An 18209-nucleotide genomic window follows, 5' to 3' on the forward strand; every position below is an offset into this window, starting at 1 on the left:
TGCTGGTAAACTAATTTCTGTCTGATTATAACCGGATGACCTCCATCAGTAGGCTACAAAATTGATTGTGGTTTATCAAATTAGGCCTTTTATGCTTACAGAGCATTTATTTTTGGTCCATTTTCTCTTTGTAGGTTCAAAACAACCATCGCCAGACCAATCTAGATAGTATTGACTGGAATACATATCTAGGCTATGGGCCTTTTAAAAATGTGCTTTATTGAAATAGTCTAACTCATTGCATCATCCAAAGACTAAGTGCCTTTGGAGTGCACTTCAGTGTCCCCTGTCAGGGCATTAAATCCAAATGAGCAATAATCTGCCTGCTATTAAATCATTAGCGAGCACCCAGTGGCCAATTGTTGGAGGGTTGTCATTAGATACAGTACATGTAAACTGGTGGCGCCGGCGGACAGAGAGATCAATTTGTTGTCTGAGTTGTATTCAAGATCAGTAATGATAAACCCAGAAATCGATAGGCTACAGTTTCAGTTCGGTCTAGTTGTAGATGAGTGATATCTCTGGTGCAAGGTTCTAACTACACCAGGCCTATATGATGTAGGCCTACAGCCTGGGAGCGTGAGGGGCTCTCCATGGTCCTGACACCCGATGTGGGCGTACGGTGACCTATCCATGGTCCTGAACAGTCACGCAGTAGCCTAATCCTGGTTACCCAGAAGTACATTTTCGCAGAAATTCGTGTTGTTTTTACGTTGTCATTCTTTTCAATTGTCTACCTGTTTAGAACAAACACTCTAGCATCCTATGTTAAATGGGGAGTGGAAACAGCGCAGGCCAATCTTCCATAGGGAGTAGAAACAGCGCAGGCCAATCTTCCATAGGGAGTAGAAACAGCGCAGGCCAATCTTCCATAGGGAGTAGAAACAGCGCAGGCCAATCTTCCATAGGTAGTAGAAACAGCGCAGGCCAATCTTCCATAGGGAGTGGAAACAGCGCAGGCCAATCTTCCATAGGGAGTAGAAACAGCGCAGGCCAATCTTCCATAGGGAGTAGAAACAGCGCAGGCCAATCTTCCATGCAAAGTCGAAACGACGGTAAGAAGTAATGCTGCATCTCCATTTGTAGGCTATCAACAACCTGCATGACAAGGACATACTTTGTTTAAAACATTCTGTGCCACCTTTCTGCAGAAATAGCTTAGGGATGAAGCTGGAGAAATCAAATGTAACCCCCCAAATTTATAGACAAGGCTATTGATGCAAGGACTGACCATCCATGAGATCAAAATTATAGTTGAAACAATGTTTGAAGCTATACAGTGTTTATTTACAATTTCATTGTTTACAAATAATGGAGTAAAACAAGATTATATTTAGGGTTCTGATGGTGTAGACATTTGAACTAAGCTCATAAGGCATTATTTATAAGTTATATTATCAAAGAATCAATGGCAACATATCATTAATTTAAAGGTAGAAAATATATATACAGTCCTGGCCAAAAATATTGTCACCCTTGCATTTTTTTCAAATAATGCACAATTTCTTCCAGAAAACGGTTGAAATTAAACAATATTTTGGTATCCACATATGTATATCTTTGGTTTGCAGGTGAACAAAACAAAAAACATCTGAATTTACTAAATGTTAGCTTATTCCACAAAGAATCCTGAAATGGCCCAAACAATATTATTGGCATTGAACTCACCTGAAGTGAGTTGCAGAATCCTGCAATATAAAAATCACTAATTCAACCAGTTTGAATAGAGAAAAGGACTCATTCTCCGGTTTTGTGTCACTGTGTGTACCGCAATGAAGATGGAGAAAAGAAATAAAACCAGATAATTATCTGAGGACGTCAGACACAAGATTGTAGCCAAGCATGGACAATCTCAAGGCTACAAGTCCATCACCAGAGACCTTGATGTTCCTGTTTCCACCATACGTAATGTTATCAAGAAGTTTAAGGCCCATGCCACTGAGCCAACCTCCCTGGACGTGGCCAAAAGAGAAAACGTGATGGAAGATTGCAGCGAAGGATTGTTCGAATGGTGTAGAAAGCACCTTGATCAACTGCCACACAGATTCAAGCTGACCTTCAGACACAAAGTACGACAGTTTGAACTCGCACCATCTGTCACCATCTCAATGAAAGGGGGTTATATGGTAGGAGACCCAGGAGGACCCCACTACTGAGAGAGACATAAGAAAACCTGACTGCAATTTGCCAAAACACACCTGAACATGCCAAAATCCTTCTGGGAGAATGTCCTGTGAACAGATGAGACCAAATTAGAGCTTTCTTGTAAAGCACACCATCTCTATGTTTACAGAAAACAACATTAAGCCTTCAAATAAAAGTACACCTTCCCTACAGTCAAACATGGAGGAGGTTCAGTGATGTTTTGGGGTTGCTTTGCTGCCTCTGGCACTGAGTGCCTTGAACGTGTGCATGGCATCATGAAATCAGGAGAATACCAAGGCATTTTGGAGCGCAATGTCGGACCCAGTGTCAGAAAGCTGGGTCTCTGTCGAAGGTCATGGGTCTTCCAGCAGGACAATGACCCCAAACACACTTCAAAAAGCACCCAGGAATGGTTCAAGACAAAACGCTGGACTGTTCTGAAGTGGCCAGCAATGAGTCCAGATCTAAATCCCATTGAAAACTTGTGGAGAGATCTGAAAACAGCAGTTGGGAGAAGGCACCCTTCAAATCTGGAAGAACTGGAGCAGTTTGCACAAGAGGAGTGGGCCAAACTGCCAGTACATAGGTGCAGGAAGCTCATCAATGGCTATAGAGGGTGCTTGATTGCAGTTATTTTGACCAAAAGCTGTGCTATCAAATATTAGGTCTAGGGTGTCAATAATTTTTGTCAATGCCATTTCTGTTTATTTTCTTATTTAAATGGATATATTAAGTTCTGAATAAATAACAACGGTTCTGTAATATTAACAGTGAAATAAAGAATTGTGGAGACCAAATACTTTGGTCAATTTCAACTTTTTTGAGAAAATGATGAGTTATATTTTTGGCCACGACTGTAGCAATCGCAGATTGACCCTTTAAAATGCAATCATCCCAAAACACAATGGTAGCTTTCACCTACTCAAACATTGCGTGCATCAACCAATGGTTGCGTGCTATGTCATCGACTGTGTCATTGACTGACAGATTGCTATAACATATGTGGTTAGCTGATACGTAAAATACCTATCCAGGCGTTGTACATTTTGGCAGGCGTCAGCAACGACTGGCAGAGAAACACGCCCCATTACTTCCAAATATGGGTAGCTGCAGCCCAATATGGCGACCGGAATATGGGCGAGTGGGTGTGTCAAAATGTGTTTGCGTGTGTGTGTGTATGGAAAACGAATCAGCTAATTGGGCAGAATTGTTGCCACTCAAGACCGTTTTGCGTGACTGATTGGGCTGCACGACAAGTGGATAAGTGCACCGGTGTTGTATCAACGTGTCTGCAGACGGGAAGGGTTTCCTACTGGGTGTTAGGCTAAAGTCGTGTCGCCGGCGGTAGCTAACGTGGCAATTATTTTTCCCTCCCATGATTTAATTGCAAGTAGGATAGCAGCCTACACAATAAATAACAAATATTGCTAACCATCTAGATGTCACCTTGATACATACATAGCCTACATCAGGGTTCTTCAATTCCGGTCCTGGAGGGCCAAAACACCTCTGTTTTTCATCCTCTCCTTCTAATCAGGGGCTAATTCAGACATGGGACACCAGGTGAGTGCAATTAACTACCAGGTAGAAATAAAAAACAGAAGTGTTTCGGCCCTCCAGGACCGGAATTGAAGAACCCTGGCCTACATACTACTACTCAATGGGAAGGGCATGAACGCAACAACACCGGGACACAGTGCCCTTTGCTCTTGCTTGACAAGCACTAGCCTACTGTACTGCAACGGTGTGGGAAGTAGCTACCTAGCTAATATCAGGGTGACTCACAGTAAGCACACGCATACCACACATGAAGCAACACTACATCCATCATCAGTACTTTTAATAAAAAATAAACAATCGTCAGTTTTATAACTGAAAATGTACAATTGTGTAAAACTGGCTTCAAAACAGAAGTCCAAACTCTCGTGGTACGGTAGCTCAATGTAAGGTAGTTGTGTGGTAAGAAACGGAAGAAAAAAACAGCTCAATCAAAACCATCTAACATATAGCAATCAAAACCATCTAACCTATAGCAGAGTGCTTTCGACACACCCACTCCTTTCCACACGCTCGCTCACTACTTTCCTTTCGACACACACATTCGCCCATAATCCGGTCGCCATATAGGGCTGCAACTAACCCCCTTGTTTTTGTAAGAAACATTGTGTTGGAAATTCCACATTGTTTGCTTAGTCAACTTACACACAGCACTGACACTTACCCCACCAGACATGCCACCAGGGGTCTTTTCACAGTACCCAGGTCCAGAAAAATTCAAGGAAACGTATAGTATTATGCCATGAGTGCATGGAACTCCCTTCCATCTTATATAGCACAAGTGAACAGCAAACCTGGTTTAAAAAAATGAATAAAGCAACACCTCACGGCACAACATCTCTCCCCAATGTGACCTACTGGTTGTGTGTATGTACTGACATGTACACTACATGACCAAGAGTATGTGGACACCTGCTCGTCAAACATCTCATTCCAAAATCATGGCCATTAATATGGAGTTGGTCCCCCTTTGCTGCTTTAACAGCGTCCACTCTTTTGGGAAGGCTTTCCACTAGATGTTGGAACATTGCTGATGTTGGGCAATTAGGCCTGGCTCGCAGTTGGCGTTCCAATTCATCCCACGGGGGCATTGTACTGCTGAAACAGGAAAGAGCCTTCCCCAAACTGTTGCCACAAAGTTGGAAGCACAGAATAGTCTAGAATGTCATTGTATGCTGCAGCGTTAACATTTCCCTTCACTGGAACTAAGGGGCCTAGCCCAAACCATAAAAACAGCCCCAAACCATTATTCCTCCTCCACCAAACTTTACAGTTAGCACTTTGTATTGGGGCAGGTACTGTTCTCCTGGCATCTGACAAACCCAGATTTGCCCGTCATACTTCCAGATGGTGAAGCATGATTCATCATTCCAGAGAATGCGTTTGCACTGCTCCAGAGTCCAATGGTGGCGAGCTTTACACCACTCCAGCCGACACTTGGCATTGCCATGGTAATCTTAGGCTTGTGTGTGGCTGCTCGGCCATGGAGACCCATTTCATGAAGCTCCCGATGAACAGTTCTTGTGCTGACGTTGTTTCCAGAGGCAGTTTGGAACTCAGTAGTGAGTGTTGTATCGGACAGACAATTTTTACATGCTAAGCTCTTCAGCACTCGGTGGTCCCGTTCTGTGAGCTTGTGTGGCCGACCACTTCACGGCTGAGCCGTTGTTGCGCCTAGACATTTCCACTTCACAATAACAGCAGTTAACAGCAGTTAACAACTTACAGTTGCAGCAATTTGACGAACTGAGTTGTTGGAAAGGTGGCATCCTATAACGGTGCAATGTTGAAAGTCACTGAGCTCTTCAGTAAGGCCATTCTACTGCCAATGTTTGTCTATGGAGATTGCATGGCTGTATGCTCAATTTTATACACCTGTCAGCAACGGGTGCTGCTGAAATGCCGAATTCATTCATTTGAAGGGGTGTCCACATACTTTTTTATGTGTGTCACTGATGCACACGTTTTTTTATATGTAAATTGTAAAGTCAATCCGTAATGTCTTTTTTGTTGTCGGACCCCGGTAAAACTAGCGTTCACCATTGGCGTCGGCTAATGGGGATCCTAATAAATCTAATTATTTCTGGGTCCGCGCCAAAGACCAAGTGCTAATGCTGCATTCATAACTAAGTGGGAAGGTGGAAATTACCAGTTCGATACCTTCACTATGGTCAATCTGTCTGCATTGGCGGTGTTACAGCCTCTGCAGATGTCAAGGCATTCGTACTTCTTGCGCAGCGCTGTCGTCGAGTGTTTTTATACAGGACCACCAGCCCCCACCTACCATCAAGTCAATGCGGCGCTATACAGAGCCTTCCACATTGCTAAAAAATTTGGGAGGCACGGCGATGTGGCGCTTTGTCCTCCGGAGGTTCTGCAAATGCATCGCACCCGACCACATTGTCAAGTAAGTCATAAATTGGCCAACAAGCTTAAACTAAAAGTACAGCCATCATGTTTATAAACAAATGGTGCTCAATAACTTTTGTATTTGCATTAAACTTCCAAAAATGAGGGAGTTTCCCCACTGGTATTTACCAGATGGGCATTTAAGTAGATTTAGCCCAGTTGTACGTGGTAAATGCCACCGTCACACTTGGTTGTGAATGCAGGGTGCCACATATGATCAGTGCATTTCATAACGCTGGCAGTTATGCTACATAAGACCGGTAGGAGGGCTGAAAGCGCAGACTAACCCATACTGGCAGCAGAACATTGTATGTGCTCCAGGGGCAGCAGCTTACTAACCCATACTGGCAGCAGAACATTGTATGTGCTCCAGGGGCAGCAGCTTAGACCGCTAGAGCTATAATTTAATATAATCCTATTGCTTGACCATCAATAATCCAGGGACAATTATTGATCCAAACTGATAAATTGACTGAATAGCAAAAACTAAATTCAAATAAGACAACTATGGATGTAAAAGTTTTATTTTTCATTGGCCATGTTAAGGTGGAATGGAACAGCAGAAAAGCAAAGACTAACACAAAAATGTGAATTCACACTTCATTCTTTAAAAGGAACTAGAACTTAGTTAGTTGTTTTAGCGAAGGGTTGGGTCAATTGCCATCCTAGCATCAAGTGAATTCAAGTTCCAGTTTACTTCCTGCACAGCACCCTTCCATCCAGTGAGATGCCATCTTGTGTGACTGGAAAACCGCCATGGTGTTCACAGTGCCAGTCTTAATTTTTGCAAGTAACACTGGTGTGCCAGTAGAGATGTCTGCTGGCACAGTTGTAGCCTCCTGCAGCTCGTTGGGATGGACTGCCTCTGGAGTCTACAATCTCACCCAATGTCATTATCGGGCAGAGTGTTGTGGAGACAGTTTCCAAGGTGATACTTCCTGAGTAGGGACAACAATCAGGGGCCCCAAGATGGTAGTCTGGCTCCACTCTGAAATAAATAACTTTCTGATTTAGCTAAACTGTCAGAGGTCATTTTAGAACAGTCATTGGTTGTCAATGATATTCAAAACACCAAGAAAAGTTCAAAATCTATTTTGCCTCAATTCTAGCTAGAGCACATTGCTTTACAGTTAATCTTTAAAAAATATGTATCCAAAAACCACAAAAACATAGGCTGGAGCAAAAGCCAGGACATACTAAGCATGCAATGCATCCAGGTTGCCTCTGGCTTTGTGTTGTGCGTAACCCACCTTCCGTTGTGTCCGTGCCCCTCCTCCAGACACCAGAGTAAGGCTTCTTGGATCTGGGCTCAACCTTTTGGAGCTGCTCTCTGCGCTGGCCTGGGCGAACGCGGAAGCTGGATGGATTTAGTTTGGGAGTAGTAGTGTTTGTTGTAGTCATGGGGGCAGTAGGCTCCTCGAAGCGTTTGGAGACTGCACAGCTTCTACAGGCCTGGTCGTTTCCATCTGCTGACCTCCAGCTGGAATGAGAATGCATTGTCAATGAGGAACTTGTTCGATTGCAGGTCAAAGTTAATTTGCCCTAATTTAGGCCATGCACAGTATATACACTTTACAGTATCCATATGTTAACCTTCCAATTACATTTTATTAACTACTACAGTACAGCAATATTATGCATATAATGAAATTCCCTGGCAGCGCCAATTAAAAAACCCCATTCAATGTTGGCAGTCTACATAGACCAAATTGCAGTTTGAACAACAGGCAGGATGCCCCATCTGCATCTCATACCGGTTCTCAATGAAGGAGCACGCTCGGCTCTTTGAGTTCACAGCAAACATGGTGGGGACAGCCTTCAGATGGCAGGTGATGAAGATCTGTGGCGATGGAATGGATATCAGAATGGTCAAGGTGCAGACAAGGAAAATACTTCACATAAATACAAAGGAAACCCAGAGGGAGATGTGGGATGGGCACTTGCCATATTGGCATCCTCCTGGTAGAATCTGAAGGCGTCCAGCATGATATGCAGCTTGTCATCCTGTATCCTGGGCATGTACCGGGAATTAGAGCCAGTCAGCTGGGCATCAGTGAGGCATCTAATTAGGCAAGACAGGGAGATAGTGGTTAGGGAAAGGAATTTGCCTACTAGCTGGTTTACTACAGTTGTTATCCAACAGCTAAGCATTGGAAAAATGAAAGTCATCCTATTGCAAACTGAAGCAATCATGTGATGAGTCACGCATTTCAATGAAGGCCACTACCAGTCAATACTTTCTAGATGACCTTACCCGTAGAACTCTATGAAGTTGTGTCTAGGGTTTGAGTCTGCATCAGGAGTTGCCGTAGCCACACAATGGTCCACATACACACGGAGGGGCATGTGGTTGCTCATGGCAACAGCTGCCTCCAGGTGTATGGTTTCACCCAGGAAGTAGGCATTTGATCCCCTCTGAGAGGGCCAGTCTTCTGTAGAGAGAAGCAGGTGGGGATGTGCAACTACGTCAGAGAACAGCCATGTCGGGGATTCTTATACCAGTGTTATGACCTAATGTTGATATTTGAATTCCTCATAATACACCACATGGTCATGTTCAAAGAAGTTCACTTCATTTGACCAATTGTTGCAAACATTATCAAATGGTCTACGCTGGCAACTTGCATACTAGAGTGCATGTTTTAGTGTGAAACGCTTATGGCCCATGAAGAATGTATGAGTTAAGAGTGTAAAAAACATAGCTTACTTGTGATGAGGCGGAGGCTGAATTGCAGATGGTCCTCAGCAGTCGATGTTGAGGCAAAGGGGATCCAGATGGGCACCAGGGCTGCACTGTCCACAGCATACCTTCTAAATAAAAACATTTAAGTTTAAAAACCCTTTATATTAGGTTAACAGGCATCAATGCCGCTACTGATAGCCCAACACTCACTTTCCATAATGGCATTCGACGGGAATCACAACAGAATCCAATCTGACGACACCAGAAGAGGGTGCAGGTGAATAGCTGAGAATATTGGAATAAACCAGCTCCTTCTCCGTAAACTGTGGAAGAGGTAAAGCGTTGTCAGGTGTTACATGTGCAGCTTGACGATTCATTATCGACGTTTTGTTCATTGGTTTCCTCAAGTTGCGACTTGAGCATTGAGTGGTGTACACGCAGATATTAATAAACTTCTTAACTCCTAACCACACAAACCTTAGGTGTTAAACTAACAATATATTTGAACATGGCCTTGGGGAGGTGTGCCCCTTTATGTCCATGGACTCACGAAGTTGTATTTGCGGTTGCGGAGTCAACGACCTTCCTGTCCATGGAAGCGTTTCTTGGACAATATTCTTTAGCTAACTTTGGCTCAGAGCACCCCCTGCAAAAGTTCCATATTGGCTTTGGTGTAAATTCTTCAATGCGTGAACCTAATTAACATACTTAGATATGTGGCATGATTAGATATTTAAGCTGAAGTGCTTAAAATGTAATCGGAAAACTTACTGCGAGTTCGGTTCCACATGCGGTCAAATGTGCGAAGATGCTAAACTCTGCCTCCCGGGTAGGAACCGCACTGCAAGAATCTTCAACGCCTTTGCTCCTCATTGAATTGGAACCTAGGTGCAAATCACTGCCGTCCACCAGAATGCCCATGTCAAAAAGGTCAGCTTTCACCACGACTTCAAGAGAATCTTCGTGGCACTTAACGAGGACAGTTGTCGGCCTGGTTGGCTCTGCGCTCTGTTTGACGGATTGGGCCTGACTGACATCTTTATAACCATAACCACGAGGATTAAAAGACTGATAACAATCAGCAAGTACAGAAATTGTCAGCAGGGTCGCGGCCCACCACGGAGATTTTTGCAGAAGCTCCATTTATGAGCTTGCAATCTGAATGTAGTTTGGCGGCTTCGCAGACACACTGAATTACTTACACCGAATTACAAACATTTATATGACAAAAAATGTCCAAGCATGGACCAATCATTGAGCACAGGTGGGGTTACCGCACCTGTGTCAAATCAGCGCTAATTACTAGATGAAAAAAATCCTGTCTGTAGCCTAATTTATTTATTTTTGACAGTACCGCGCACCTGCCACTGGGTGTCAGTGGTACACTTCAATTGAATGAAAAGGACTGCTATTTCTCTGTGTAGGCTATTGATTGAACTGTCATGGCCAGACAGCATGTCATTAGGAATTGTAATACAAACTCCCAGAAATATACAATGCTTTGTACTCGTCATATCTCTCAAAACCGTTAAATAGTTGACCTACCGCACCCCTTCACCGACGGTGCAGTCCAGCAATCTAAAGCGCCAACCTTGTCCTCGTGCCCATCACCCCTATCATGGTTATCGTTCGAAAACATCCAGCAATGCCCTTAAATATACATGTTATTCCTCGTCAACATAGTCCTTATAAATTCACACCTGTTTGAATTAATTGAGGTAAGACATTTATTACCCGAAGGATAACTTATTATTGCACTTGTCCGCACTGGCCAAGCTACTAATAACGGGAAGAACCAGTGGCGACCTGTCATTCAGGGCAGGTGGGGAAGAGCCACCTGTTTTGAGCCCCACCTGTTTAGCTACAAAAAAAAAAATATATATATATATATATATATATATATATATTTGTTTTTTTGCTTGTTTTGCATTTTATTTTGGCATTCATATGTGTCACATATCAGTTTGCAAACAATGTAAAATAAAAAAATAAAAAATATATTTGAGTAAGGCAGCTCCAAAATGCAGGTGTTTCAGCCTAGCTCAGTGCTTTCTGTGGTGGTGTGGCAGCCAGCGGAAAATACGGAGCGTAGGGGTTGGTAATGTTCTCTAGTTGCACCCTGATTGGCTCAGTGTTCTGTCACTAATGGGTACACTACGTCACTGCAAAATCTACAGGGAGAGCTCGAACATTCAAGCCCCTTGGGTTCTGCCATAGAGTTAAATTAGAAATGCCCATCCAAGAAGGCTCAAGGTCTTTGGCCACAGATAAAATTACGTCAAATCACGTTATATCTACCGTAGCTTTGATTGGACTGATCATGTCAACATCATATTTTCACAATCTTAGCTAGCAAGCTAGCGGTCATCATCATGAATCAAGTCAACAATCTACTGGCAAATCCTTTTCAATCCTTGTCATATGAAGATAAATAATGTAAACATTACACAACAAGTTGGAAATCGCAAATTCAACAATGAGTGGTTTTGAAAGAATCCGTGGCTAACTGCAAGCATTGCAAAGCAATCACTAGCCTGCTATTCAGTGGAGTGGGTGTGTGGTCCAAGTCTGGGTTTAAGGTTCTCTTTTCCAAACTTAAAAGGATAAACATTCAACATTGGCCATGCTGTCAATCCAGCATGACTTCTGACGTGTTCAAAACACCTGGAAACTCGGAACTGGGAAATCTCAGGCTTCAGTGAGTTCAAGACAACTGGGAACTCTTAGAAAACGAGCTCCGACTGGGAAAATACGTTTTGAACGGTCATCCAATTCGGAATTGCAAGTCGGGAACTCAGGCCTCTTTCTAGAGCTCCGACCTGAAGATCACTAATGATTCAACCTTTTTTTTCAGAGTTCCCAGTTGTCTTGAAAGCACGATAAATCCAGAGAATGCCAAACTTTGATGACAAAGTTTGATGGCAAAATTTGTCCACCAAGTGAGCACAGCACAAGGTGAGTCCAAAAATGTATTGTATGCTCCTGCATAAATGATGTAATATGCCAGGGAGATATGTATACTGTAGCTAAGAAAGTAATACTAAGTGTATGTTGTGTAGTAAGCTGTAAGTAGCCCATGTGCTTCTTCTGCAACGTGACCCAAATGAACTACCTTCCATTGCATGCATTATAACATTGGCTGAAATAGTACTCACACACAACTACTTCATGTTTTTAAATGATTTCTTTATTCAGACGAACGGTACTGCTATGGGATCCCCTATGGCTCCTAACTATGCTAATATGTATGTGGGTTACATGAAGAAACAGTCAACCTTCAATCCTCTCAAACATGTTTTCTTGCCTAACATTCTTATTTGGAAATGGTACATTGATTATATTTTTGTTCTTTGGAGGGGTGATTCAAAACAGCTCCAGGCATTCCATGCTTTTCTTAACTCTTGTTCTGAGCACCTGAGATTTACTATGTAATCTGAAACACGTCAAATCAGTTTCCTTGAACTTCTGATTTTGTGTGAGGATAATGTTCTATACACTGATCTTTACAGGAAACCTACTGATCGTAACAGTTTGTTGAGGGCTGATAGTTGTCACCTGCTTCCCTTGAAAAACAGTTTGCCCTACAGCCAATTCTGTCGAATCAAAGAATTCTGTCGAATCAAAAGATTTTGCAAAAAACTATCAGATTTCGACAGAAATATGGCTGAGACGCAAAGAAAATTAAAGGAGAGGGAGTACAAAAATTGTCCGATTAATACTGCCATTGAGAAAATTCAAAATAAATCAAGACCTGATCTCTTTCAAGGACAGTCTCGCAAAAAGAAGCATTCTTGCGTTCTAACTATTCAAGTGCTCTGAACAAATTAATGGAATCGTTCAAACATTGGCACATTCTAAGATCCGATGACAGTATTGGTCATGTGTTTTCGGACCCTCCCTTGGTTGTATTCTCGCGGGGCAGAAATCTCAGCGATCAATTGGTAAACTCTGAATTACCACCCCTAAATACCCCTGCACAACGTCTATTTGCGCCTCTACCAGATGGAAACTACAAGTGTAATGGCTGCGCTCAATGCAATGGCACTTACAAATGTAGATCCTTCAAACACCCCCAAACAGGGAAACAGATCCCAATCAAAGGTGTTATTACGTGCTCCACTAAGGCAGTTATTTATCTTATAACTTGTCCTTGTGGTAAAAATTATTTGGGAAAAACAAAGCATGAATTAAAAGTACGAATCGGAGCATCGTAGAACCATTAGGTACAAAAACTCTACATACCCAGTCGCTGCCCACTTTTTGGAAGCTAACCACTCGATTTCGCCCGTACGTTATATCGGCATCGAACATGTCACCCTCCCTAGGAGAGGGGGTGACCTGGACAACTTATTGTTAAAACAAGAGGCTGCCTGGATCTTTCATTTAAAGACCCTTGCTCCCTTCGGTCTCAACCTAGAATTTGATTTGAAGCCATTCTTGTGATTATTGTGATTTTGCTATTCATTGTAAATGTTTGTGGGCCTATGTAGCCAAGTTGTATCTATGATCGGATGCTATCTATTCATGTTTTTTGTATGTTCTGTTTATCTGTGAATTGACCAATGATATCAGGCCACACCCGGCCATGATTACAGACACCTGTGTGTGTCCTTTGACACTATATAAACTAGTGACCCGCAGTGTTTGTCATTATACCCTGATGAAGACAGCTTGTCTGTCGAAACGTTGGTTATCAGGTCATTATTGCATTTGAGCTGCTAGAGTGTGCAGCTCTCCTTTTCTTTTTCAAGTAGCCCTTGTGCCTCACCCTAATAACTTGGTCCCTTTTCCCCTCATAACTTAGAATAATGTTCTGACTTGGTGGTGCACATGTAGCCTATAGCCTGTTTTAGAGAAATGTCATCATCGAATATTGTAAGAGCTTTCATTGTCTGCGTATATGCCCCCTTTATTTATCCTACGGTTCTGACTTGGTGTACAGGGAGAATACTGTAAGAACAGCCCATGTTCTGAATTCTGTCGCTGTACATTTCAAAAGTGCTGAACAAATAGTTATATTGACTAGGTCCGTCCTAGCTTGCTCATTAATGTCTTAATCGAAATTACGGATTGCCTCTTATCCACTCGTCGTCCCCTTATATCATAGTTTGTACATCTCAATTGTCAGTAGAAACCACATTTGTTTAAGCAAGTCAGCCATATCAGCTATGTTTTTTTTAAAGGCAGTAAATGAGGCTGAATGAACTGATTCGCTGCCAGATAAGGCTCCGCAGATAGCCAGGTGTAGCAGTGGTAAGGTGTTGGGACTGCTTTATGTAGGCCCTAACAGTTTGTGGGCACCGTTTGTCACCGTTATAGTGCAATTAATGTATTGTTTAGTGTTGTGTTGTGTAGTGGCTTTGCTGGCATGCATCTAAAACATGTTGGAGGAGTTTGCCCCACCAAGATGTACATGCTAAAATCGCCACTGGGAAGAACATAGCCCAAAATAACCTAACATTAGGCCATTTGCGAGCTCAAACCAAATGCAAAAATTAGACTTTAGAACAAGGTGTCAGTCAGCCCTTTCAGCTGCATGCGGGCTCACGTTTCTCGAGAGTGAAAAAAGTCCAATGAGAGGCAGTCACTTGGCTGTGCTCAGTCAAAACCATACCACCCCCGAATATAATATAGAGTATAGGAAGGCCTAGTAGTATGCTACATGTCATCATGACTTCTTAATCTATACGCCTACACAAATGTATGGTACTTTCTGAAGTTTCTCTGTGGTCTTCTGTGAATCCTAAAAATTTACTAAAGTCTCAAAATTTGAATTTTGAATTTTATTTAATTTATTTTGCGTAACAGACATATACAACTAAATGTACACTGTGGACACAGATGATATCATTTGAAAGTATCAATTTAAATGCTTGTTTCCAAAGTGGTCCTCGATGGTAAAAACAATAACACATATAACCGTCCACATATTACACGCAGATACAGTAGGCTATGATTCCGAGTGAAATGAGTATAATTGACCAGTGTAGGCCTACAAGAACGAGCATATTGTGTGGTTGGGGGACCACCCGAGTTAGTGATATGGGTTTACCACTGTGTCTTTTCCTGGAAGAAAGCCTACAGTTTCCCATCAGTTAACTCAGTTGAATGTATTGATTATATATGGCAAAATATTCCACACACATACACTATCCTTGTGGGGGCCAAACAATTGATTCCCATTAAAAATCCTATTTTCCCTAACCCCTAACCTTTAACCTAACTCTAATCTTAACCCCAAACCCTAACTCCTAACCCTAAACCTAATTCAAATCCTAATCCTAATTATAACCATAAACCTAACCCCTAAGGCTAAAATAATGGGGAAAATTATTGGGGAAAATAATGTCCCCACAGGACTTCTGGTCCCCTCAAGGATAATAACCCCCCCCCCCCCCCCCCCCCAAACACACACACACACACACACACACACACAGAGAGAGAGAGAGAGAGAGAGAGAGAGAGAGAGAGAGAGAGAGAGAGAGAGAGAGAGAGAGAGAGAGAGAGAGAGAGAGAGAGAGAGAGAGAGAGAGAGAGAGAGCGAGAGAAATACCATGAAAACGAAGAGAGAAATAAAACAGCTGGCATTAGACTATTTGAATTCATTGCGAAATCTATTTTATTTTGCAGATGTTTAAACAAAAACGATGTAAACATTGAAATAGGTTAAATTGATATGTAGAAAATAAATATTTTTAAATCATAAATTAGGCAAATAAATGATACAACCCATTAGGTTGATAATAAATATCACATTGAATATTATTTTGCTTTTCAAGTAAAAACAAATCAACAAATAAATACCTAGATTAAATACTTATATATTAGCAATATGTCATAAATATTAGACTCCTCTAAATTCTACATTATTTGATGATAATAAGAACACTTGTCCACAGGACATAACATTAACAAAGGCAACTTTGTTATGGTCATGAAAACTGGATTATTTTTCCCTTGAGTGAATGGTGATGACGACGATGATGGTGATGAGGAATAGTCTCCAACAGCATAGACACCTGCCTGGTCCTTGATGAAGATGCCACCTTACATATTGTGTTCTCCAGCATGAATATAGCCAATGATTCTGTTGATGGTTATGGTGCGAACCTGGAACCCCTTCAGCACTTTACACAGATGTAGCCTTTCATCAAAGGGATTTTGATTAACAGTACCTTGAGTAGGCCTACAACCTTGTGTATCCTGAAAAGAAACATAGTGTACACTGTGTCAAGTTAACTTTATCTCTATTTGGTTACGGACAATTGACATACAAATGACCATATTTGGTTAGGAGATATTTTAGGGACCATTCATTCCACCACCCACATCCCAATGTAATCCCTACTAATCTTAGACTGAGTCCCTGAAAGGCCTCTTTATGTTAGTCAAGGTTGCTTTTGAGAATATCTTACCTGCTGAGAGGACCAGTCTCCCAACAAAGACAAGGAGAAGCAGTTCTATAAAAAAAAAAAAAAAAAAATCAAATGAAAGGGTGAGGCAATATATGACAGTATATTTGTGTAGCCTAAACCTGCAGCTACAGTGACATTCCTATACGAAACTGATTGTGTTAGAAATATCTCAAAAATCTTTTTTATGTCATGTCCTCTCCATGCCAGTATTTTGACATAGTAATTCCCAGACTTTACCTCTTTAATCTCCCTGAGGTTCTGCAGCACATTGGGTCCAAGCAGTTTAGGGTCAATAGCTTGTAGCATGTCACTATAACAATGCAGATCCTCCTCAATGTTCCTCAGACACTTGTCCTATGGAATACACAGGAACAATACATGTAAAAAAGTTACCAATACAGGCAGACAGTGTGTCAGATTTGCCCCCTTTAGACTGGAAATAAACATGCCTTTTCCATTTCTTATGGGAAAAACTGATGGAACTGTTGCTCTGGGCAACAACAATAATATGTAATTTATAGACAATAGCAAATAGCCTACCTGATCAAACTCTAAATTTGTGACTCTGGAACATGTTGAGTGCTGTTGAGTGCTTTTGGTCTATAAAACAAAGTATAGATTATTCAGCAAAGGCTTTCAACATCGACGTTATATAGCCTTGTAAATGGAAATTCACATTATTGTCTGAAATATTTGAATACAGATTACAGAATATCATCTGGCAATATTGTCATTTTCTTACCTTTGGTGCACACACTTCCACCGTCTTTGTTCTCGTGTTCAACTCCATACCCTGGTCCGTGCAGTTTATTCCCTTGAACAGGTGTTCCTAGTATTGAAACGAATTTAATGAATAGGCTACAGATATGAATTGAATAAATAGTCTACCATCAAGAATAGTGTTGGAAAATGTGTCTGTGTCTCACCTGTGCAAGCGCCTCGGTGATGATCCAAAGGAGGGTTTGCGCAGTAGCAACACAGTTCTCAGCTATCCGGCCGTTGCGCGCCACCACTGGGCTGGACATGTTCACGTGCCAGAGAGAACAAGTGAGCGCGACCAAGAGCAGCCAAGTGGCAAAATCTGACAGGTTCAAGAAGAGGATAGAACTAAGACTTCAAACTAAAACTTTCTATACAAAAACATTTGTCAATAATATGGCAATAATTTTGAGATGGTTTTGCAATATTCTCATGCAAGAAAAAAGTATTCTCAGATAACCTGACCTATTCTAACTTTAAGCATAAAATAAATAGGCTACTAACTTTATAACAATAATTTTGTTAGAAGAGAAAGAGAAATAGGCTATAGATTACTCACAAAGCTTGGCGTTTGGCATCATGGTTATAACAATGTTTATCCTTGGTTTATCCTAATTATTTTGTGTGTCTTGCTTCATATCTCAGTGTTTTTATACTTTCCCGGGCAGGGAATTCCCTAGCACAATAACAATGTTTGAAAATATAAATTGAAAGTAAATCAGGTAACAATGTCACTGTGTAATTTTCCTAGATGCCAGATATCAATAATGGAACGTTTTCCCAGAGTGGAACTGGAATTAACATTGACTGGAGTTGAGTTGATTGTATCAGATGTTTTGGTTGTAGCCACTATAACCACAGTAGTTTCTCACAGTTTGATAGAAAATATCTGGTTGCCTCCTCTGCTTTCTAGTGGTTGGCTAGGCCTAGGTCAAGGTCATGATTCAGTATGGGCTTTCACTATGGTCAAAACTCAATTACATACGTGTTTGGAGCCTTGTAGTGCAACATGAGAAATGAGGGAAGAAACTGCCTGTTATCCACACACATGCAACAGTCACTTGCCTATATTCAGCTATGTCATAGAATTAATGCCAATTTAATTATGTAATTGTTGACATCCATAGAAGAAAACAACTAGTAGGCGACCATAACCTTATCTTATTTTGTAGTTTGTATTTATAGGTTTTATGTGTTTATATATATTTATGAGGCACATGTAGGCTAATGTAGCCTTCTTT

At 41.6% G+C, this 18209-nt stretch overlaps 2 protein-coding genes across 2 annotated transcripts; both read right to left on the minus strand.

Moving 5' to 3' along the window:
• Positions 1 to 755: 755 nt before the first annotated feature.
• On the minus strand, positions 756 to 10308 carry LOC311146282 (zona pellucida sperm-binding protein 3-like; the record flags this gene model as incomplete). Its single annotated transcript, XM_084182775.1, has 10 exons — positions 756 to 998; positions 1669 to 1688; positions 7362 to 7591; positions 7866 to 7951; positions 8056 to 8173; positions 8366 to 8543; positions 8819 to 8919; positions 9005 to 9117; positions 9566 to 9831; positions 10302 to 10308. The coding sequence occupies 10 exons, from the start codon at positions 10306 to 10308 to the stop codon at positions 756 to 758; spliced, it is 1362 nt and encodes a 453-aa protein (XP_084038901.1).
• A 5533-nt stretch (positions 10309 to 15841) lies between these two features.
• Positions 15842 to 17549, minus strand: LOC311146819 (interleukin-12 subunit alpha; the record flags this gene model as incomplete). The annotated part of the gene is made up of 7 exons (XM_084183418.1): positions 15842 to 15997; positions 16210 to 16254; positions 16447 to 16563; positions 16750 to 16809; positions 16952 to 17038; positions 17136 to 17290; positions 17528 to 17549. 7 exons carry the CDS (start codon positions 17547 to 17549, stop codon positions 15842 to 15844), a joined length of 642 nt encoding a protein of 213 aa, XP_084039544.1.
• Positions 17550 to 18209: the final 660 nt, after the last annotated feature.

The sequence above is a fragment of the Coregonus lavaretus genome (assembly GCF_964263955.1).
Source record: "Coregonus lavaretus genome assembly, chromosome: 19".
NCBI classification, from domain to species: domain Eukaryota; kingdom Metazoa; phylum Chordata; class Actinopteri; order Salmoniformes; family Salmonidae; genus Coregonus; species Coregonus lavaretus.